Here is a 7041-nt window from a genome sequence, read left to right on the forward strand (position 1 = left end):
ATAAAGCAACTAATGACCATACTCCTGGCGACTCAGGGGCACGGGTGGATTTTGGAGAGTGCCAGGGTCCATCCAGTTGATTTGTAAGCAAACAAATCAGTAAAGTGCTTTGAGATCTGCTGACAGCTCACGCGATTGGTCCGTCAAGAGAGATAATTAATTATTCCAAAAGGAGCGATAATAAATAACGCTTTGCCCGAGTCCCCCAGAAATCTCCAAGCACTTTGACAAAGTCGGGCTGGGATCACTGTTCCTGGTCTATGGAAGGGGAAACTGAGGCACAATGAGGGGCTGTGACTTGCCTGAAGCAGCAACAGCGGAGCTGGGAGTTGAACTCATTTGACCCCCAAGAGCCCCACCATGCTCTAGCCACTAGGCCCCGCTCCCCTCCCGGAGCTGGGGTGAGAACCCAGGTGTCCTGACTCCCTGCCCACTGCACCATGCTGCTCGCCTGCGGCCCTCAGACCCCCGCGAGCCCAGCGCCTGCCGGGAGGGGCCGGGGGAGAAGGGGCGTGGCCCCCATCTGGGGTCAAAGGATCAGAGGGTGAGAAGGGGGGAGGGGGGCACTGGTGGGGTGGGAGGGGGGCCGGAGGCCAGGCAGAGAGGGGCTGAGGGGTAGAGAGGGGAGGTGACAGGTGGAGGGAGTGGGGGGCAGGGGAGGATATGGGGGCGGGGCGTGTCCCAGAGTGGGCGTGGCCTCGGGTTGGGGCGGGGCTAGTCCCACGGTGGGCGTGGCTTCAGGGTGGGGCGGGGCGTGTCCCAGGGTGGGGATGCTGTGGGGGCGTGGCCTCAGGGTGGGGGGCGGAGCGTGTCCCAGGGTGGGCGTGGCCGCAGGGCGGGGGCCGCTGTGGGGGCGGGGCCCGAGGGCGGATATGGGGCGGGGGGGGCGCCGCTGCCGCTCTCGCTCCTCTGCGCGTGCACCCTTCCCATCATGCCTCGCGAGGGCGGCCGGCGGAAGCGGAAGTCGACGGCGTCCCGGCCGCCCGTGCCCGTGGCCCCGCCCCCGCCCCCCCCTCCGCCCCCGCCCCCGCCCCCCCGCAGCATGGCGCTGTTCGAGCAGATGCGGGCCAACGTGGGCAAACTGCTCAAGGGCATCGACCGGTACCGCGCGCGGCGGGGGGCTGGGGGCGGGGCGGGAGATGGGGATGGGGCAGCGTGGGGGCTGGCTGGTGGGGGGATGGGGATAGCGTGGGGGCTGGCTGCTGGTGAGGGGGGATGGGTAGCCGGGGGGATGGGGCTGGCTGAGGGGGGATGGGTAGTGGGGGGATGGGGATAGCGTGGGGGCTGGCTGGCTGGTGGTGGGGGGATGGGGATAGCGTGGGGGCTGGCAGTGGGGATGGGTAGTGGGGGGATGGGGATAGCATGGGGGCTGGCTGGTGGGGGGGGATGGGGCAGCGTGGGGCTGGCTGGTGGGGAGATGGGGATAGCGTGGGGGCTGGCTGCTGGTGAGGGGGGATGGGTAGCCGGGGGGATGGGGCTGGCTGAGGGGGGATGGGTAGTGGGGGGATGGGGATAGCGTGGGGGCTGGCTGGTGGTGGGGGGATGGGGCAGCGTGGGGCTGGCTGGTGGGGGGATGGGTAGTGGGGGATGGGGATAGCGTGGGGGCTGGCTGCTGGTGAGGGGGGATGGGTAGCGGGGGGGATGGGGATGGCTGAGGGGGGATGGGTAGTGGGGGGGATGGGGCAGTGGGGGGATAGCATGGGGGCTGGCTGGTGGTGAGGGGGGATGGGGCAGCGTGGGGGCTGGCAGTGGGGATGGGTAGTGGGGGGATGGGGATAGCATGGGGGCTGGCTGGTGGGGGGGGATGGGGCAGCGTGGGGCTGGCTGGTGGGGGGATGGGTAGTGGGGGGATGGGGATAGCGTGGGGGCTGGCTGCTGGTGAGGGGGGATGGGTAGCGGGGGGGATGGGGCTGGCTGAGGGGGGATGGGTAGTGGGGGGGATGGGGCAGTGGGGGGGATAGCATGGGGGCTGGCTGGTGGTGAGGGGGGATGGGGCAGCGTGGGGGCTGGCAGTGGGGATGGGTAGTGGGGGGATGGGGATAGCGTGGGGGCTGGCTGCTGGTGAGGGGGGATGGGTAGCGGGGGGGGATGGGGCTGGCTGAGGGGGATGGATAGTGGGGGGGATGGGGCAGTGGGGGGGATAGCATGGGGGCTGGCTGGTGGTGAGGGGGGATGGGGCAGCGTGGGGGCTGGCAGTGGGGATGGGTAGTGGGGGGATGGGGATAGCATGGGGGCTGGCTGGTGGGGGGGATGGGGCAGCGTGGGGCTGGCTGGTGGGGGGATGGGTAGTGGGGGGATGGGGATAGCGTGGGGGCTGGCTGCTGGTGAGGGGGGATGGGTAGCGGGGGGGGATGGGGCTGGCTGAGGGGGGATGGGTAGTGGAGGGATGGGGCAGTGGGGGGGATAGCGTGGGGGCTGGCTGGTGGTGAGGGGGGATGGGGCTGGCTGTGGGGGTGGGCTGGCAGTGGGGTGATGCCTGATACAGGTTGGGTGCTCTCGGGGCAGGTGCCTGGGATGGGGGGGCAGAGGAAAGGGCTGGGGCTGGCTGTAGCTGGGCCTGGGTTTTGAGGTGAGGGGGCTGTGGTGTAGGCATTGTCTGGAGGGGGTGTCTAGTATGGGCAGAGGAAAGGCCTGGGGGCCAGTGGCTGGGTGGGCAGGAGCAGGGGGCCTTATGGGGGTGGAGGGGGAGCAGGGCTTGGTGGGTGTGGAGGCAGCTGAAGGAAACGGCTGGAGGCCGGGGTCTGGTGTAGGGGAAAGGATCTCCTGCGAGCTGGGGGTGGCAGGAGACCTGTCGAACACTGGACCCCTTTCCCTCCGGGGACTTTGTTGAGTGTCTCACCGGCCCCTCTGCATGTCAGGTACAACCCCGAGAACCTGGCCACACTGGAGCGCTATGTGGAGACGCAGGCCAAGGAAAATGCTTACGACCTGGAGGCCAACCTGGCCGTGCTCAAGCTGTGAGTGGCGGGGGATGGAGGGGGCATCCATCACCTCTGCATCGTGCTAGGGAGCAAGACCTGTGCACGATCACGCAGAGCTGGGCTGGTGGCATGGGCACGTTTGAGGGTTCCTGGCTAATGCTAGGCCCCACCAGTTACAGGGAGACTCCCTGGTGCAAGTGCCTGTCTCGGGGGCAGCACAGAGTGGCTGCGATCGCTAACCTAGTCCTTATGTGGCTTCGAACCCAATGGAGCCAGGCCCATCACGGTCAGAGCCGTGGTTAGAGCTCAGAGTAGTTATTCAGAGCTGGGCAGTTGATTAACCACCACCAAGGACTGGGAGTTGAAGGTCACCAGGTTGAGACTGGAAATGGACACTTAACAGGGAGGGTAATTAGCAATTGGAACAGCTTACCGGGAGCCATCGCGGACTTTCCATAGCTGGCAATTTTGAAATTGGGACTGGCTGTTTTTTTGTGAAAGATTCTGTAGGTCAGGGAGGAATTGAGTTAAGGCAGTCCTGTACCCTGGGCTATACGGGGGAGCAGATGATCACAGCGGTCCCTTCTAGCCTTAGGCTCTACGAATGGTGCACAGCTTCTCCTGATGTCTGCGTGGTGATAAACTTGGGTTTGATGGGTGCCCCAGGGCTGCTGACCTCTTCACTCTGTCCTCAGGTACCAGTTCAATCCTGCTTTCTTCCAAACCACCGTCACTGCTCAGATCCTGCTCAAAGCCCTGACCAACCTGCCGCACACAGACTTCACCCTCTGCAAGTGTATGATCGATCAGGCTCATGTATCCTTCCCAGGCTCTTCCTGGCATGCCCCTCTTGCACCCAGCGGTCTGTCCAACTGCTCTGGTCTCTGAAGCGCTCTCCCCACAGATTGGGGTGGCATAGGCAATGATGGGTGCACACCCTCGCTCTGGCCTGGGGGAGACCCCCCCAGCAGTGGGAAATAAATTCATGAGCCACAGTCCCTTGGCTTCTGAGGGTGACAAGGAGTGAATGGTGTTGGCTTTAGGTGATGTGAACAGGGAGCTCCTTCAAGACAAGCCAATGAACGGTGGTCGGCTGGTGAGGATGCTCAGTACTGACTTAGATCAGAACCGGCGCCCTAGAGGGGGAGGAGCCTCGTCTCCCATTCCCCTGAGCCGGTCACTCCACCTGTGCGTCGTTCTGTTGCGTCTGTTTCAGTTCCCCTGGCGGGTGCTTGGCTTTCTTGTGCCAAGGAACAGGTTACCACTTGCTTTCCTCCTTCCCTCCCAGCTGAGCCCAACCACAGGGAGCTTGGAAGTTTCTTCCAGACAGCAGGGCTTGAAGAGGGAAATATCTGCTCTTCATGAAGGCACTGGGATGCCGCTCTCCAACCCCCTGGCCTTGAGCAACGAGTGTCAGGGACAGGGTGACTTCCTCTTGTGCTCCAGCCCTGCTGGCTCAGCTTCCTTCCCCTCTCCCATGCATGTTTCCCTTGACCCCTGCACCTCAGCAAGAAGAGAGGCCGATCAGGCAGATCCTCTACCTGGGGGAGCTACTGGAGACCTGCCACTTCCAGGCCTTCTGGGTGAGTGTCCCCTCCCCCAAGATCTTATTGGGCTTCACCAGCCTGAATGACTTGCGCATCTTAGCCCGCCTACTCTCTGAGGGGGAAACCGGCCCAGCAAGTGACATCAGCTTAGCGAGTCTGTGCAGTGCTGGGAATTGAACCCAGGAGTCCTGGCTCCCGGCCCCTGCTCTAACCCCTTGGCAACATCCCTCCCAGAGCTGGGACTAGAACCAGGAGTCCTGGTGCCTGTCGCTGCTCTAACCATTAGTACACACTCCTTTCATGAAGCAGAGGTTTGCAGTTGGGCTCCCTAGGACACAAACCCAAGGGCTTCTACATCACAGCATAGACTGGTCGCTGGATGGGCTCAGGAGGGAATTAACCACCTGGATGTCCACTGGTCCCCTTTAGAAGAACCCAAAATAGAAAGGGAGGCAGACTCCTTTCTCTGCAGCATTCGTCACTGGCCACTGAACTAGTTGGCCCGTTGCCTTGTGCCCCATGGCCCTTGCTGCGCCCTGTAGTTCCTGCAGCTCCCTGGCTGGTGACTGTCCTGTGCTAACACAGAGTCCTTCCTCTGCAGCAAGCCCTGGATGAGAACATGGAGCTTCTGGATGGGATCACCGGGTTTGAAGACTCCGTTAGGAAGTGTAAGTCTGGCTAATAATGTCACTCTCTGCCCCGGTGCGCCCCGTTCCCTGATTGCAGTGTCCCCTTCCCGGTGGGGATCAGGGACCAGTCACCAAATCCCTTCTGGTGGCCGGCATGTCAGCTGGTAAGCCAGGGCCCTGGAGTTTTGGGCTGGAGGTTCCTGCATTGTCCCTATGGGAGCCGGGTGCTGAACCAGGGCTTGTTCACTCACCGTGTCTCACTGCCGTCTAATGGGGCTTGATCCACCTGGGGCTAGCACCTCACTCTTTCCAGCAGGTGGGTCAGGTTCGGCCCCATCCATGCTGGGTGGGGAGGGGGGTCAGGTCATGTGGAAATAGCAACATTTGTCTCTTCTGTGTCCTCACGTAGTCATCTGCCACGTGGTGGGGATCACGTACCAGCACATCGACCGGTGGCTGCTGGCTGAGGTGCTGGGTGACCTCTCAGGTAAGGCCCTTCAGTCCTCCAGTGCCTGCCATGGGCTCATGGGTGCCACCCGCGCTTGCTGTTTCCTTGGCAGGTCTCCCATCCCTGCTCTGAACTAGCTCAGCAATGACAAGCATCTCTCACAGGGCTCCTCCTGCCCCATGGTATTACCCCACAGACAGATCAGGGCTGTGCCACTGCAGGCTGGGAGCAGACAGTCCCTATGGGGGGTGGGACTGATGAGTGACGGATAAGTGGGCCCAGCTCAGCACAGTTAAACCCGGGACTGAGCTCGGCTGTGCTGTAGCAAAGAACAGAATCCCTTCCTGTGTTCCCTTGGCTGGGGATCTCTGCCCTCGTATCACGCATGGGGCAGGGTGCCTGACTGGGCTTGGATAGGAGCCGGGGGCTCCTGCCAGCCAGCTCTATGATCTCAGCTGGCAGGTTAAAAGGGGAAGAGCCAAGGTAGCAGGCAGCCCTGCTGCAGACTTGTGGGGCTAGAGGATCAGAGTTGGAGCAGCGCCCTAGCCCCCCTGGGGCTGGGTTCCTGTGTCACCCGAGCAGAGCTGCCCTGGCTGAGACTGGCCTGGCCTGCAGGCTCTCGCATCCACCGCTTCCCCCCGATGGTCCGTCCTTAGACGCGATCCCATCCGGCACTAATGGGAGTGGCAAAGGCTCAGCTGAACAAAGCTGAGAGCCCACCTGCTCAGCCTTCCGGCCCCTCTGTCTGCAGACAACCAGCTGAAGGTCTGGATGAGCAAATACGGTTGGACAGAAACAGAGTCGGGCAAGATCTTCATCTGTAACCAGGAGGAGAGCATCAAACCCAAGAACATAGTGGAGAAGATCGACTTTGACAGTAAGTGCTGAGTGCTCGCCTCGGCTCTGTCAGGCCCCTCGCTGGGATCACCCAGCTCTCACAGGCCCCAGTGGGGGCCTTGCTGGAGTAAGGCCTGCATTTGGGATCCAGCAGTGGCTGTTACAGGCTGTTAATCAGTGGGGGGTGGGAATGGATCCATTGAGTGGGGGTTTATTTCCATCCTTCCTCTGTTCGCAGGTGTCTCCAGCATCATGGCTTCCTCCCAGTGATGGGGCCTCCGTCACCGCCCTCCTCGCTGCTCCATGAGAACTCGCTCAGGGGCTCTGTTCGGTTCCCTTTTTAACGCCAGTCCAACCTCGGCCAATAAAAGCGCGTAGTTGACTCTGCCTCTGGCCTGTCTCCTTTCTTCTCCGTGCAGCCTTGAACGTGGGAACCTGGGGCTGATTGGCGCTTGGGGTGGTGGTGGTGGGGGCAGCAGGCAGAACCCCAGGGGTGTAAGTGGGGCCCCAGCCAGCACAAGATCCCTGAGAAGCTGCTAGTTGCAATCGACCCCACCAGAGAGGCGGTTGGTTCCAATACAAGGGGGGTTGTCAGCCAGATGGCTCCAAGCAACGGGGTAGGAGGGCAGGGAGCAAGGAGGGCAAGGAGCTTTGGGGCT

General features: G+C 62.5%; 1 protein-coding gene across 1 annotated transcript; it reads left to right on the forward strand.

Moving 5' to 3' along the window:
- The first annotated feature begins 1021 nt into the window (after positions 1–1021).
- EIF3K (eukaryotic translation initiation factor 3 subunit K) lies at positions 1022–6763 on the forward strand. Its single transcript, XM_074937993.1, has 8 exons — positions 1022–1101; positions 2859–2957; positions 3617–3737; positions 4430–4504; positions 5070–5136; positions 5507–5584; positions 6297–6422; positions 6621–6763. Exons 1-8 carry the CDS (start codon positions 1043–1045, stop codon positions 6650–6652), a joined length of 657 nt encoding a protein of 218 aa, XP_074794094.1. The 5' UTR covers positions 1022–1042; the 3' UTR covers positions 6653–6763.
- Positions 6764–7041: the final 278 nt, after the last annotated feature.

Source organism: Natator depressus, chromosome 23 (assembly GCF_965152275.1).
Source record: "Natator depressus isolate rNatDep1 chromosome 23, rNatDep2.hap1, whole genome shotgun sequence".
Taxonomy (NCBI): Eukaryota; Metazoa; Chordata; order Testudines; family Cheloniidae; genus Natator; species Natator depressus.

Bases quoted from the DNA above. Each gene is read 5' to 3' on its own strand.
- EIF3K (XM_074937993.1), top strand. From the start codon at position 1,043: ATGGCGCTGTTCGAGCAGATGCGGGCCAACGTGGGCAAACTGCTCAAG. The intron at 4,505-5,069 runs GTGAGTGTCCCC...CTTCCTCTGCAG, and splicing joins GCCACTTCCAGGCCTTCTGG to CAAGCCCTGGATGAGAACAT. The intron at 5,137-5,506 runs GTAAGTCTGGCT...GTCCTCACGTAG, and splicing joins TGAAGACTCCGTTAGGAAGT to TCATCTGCCACGTGGTGGGG.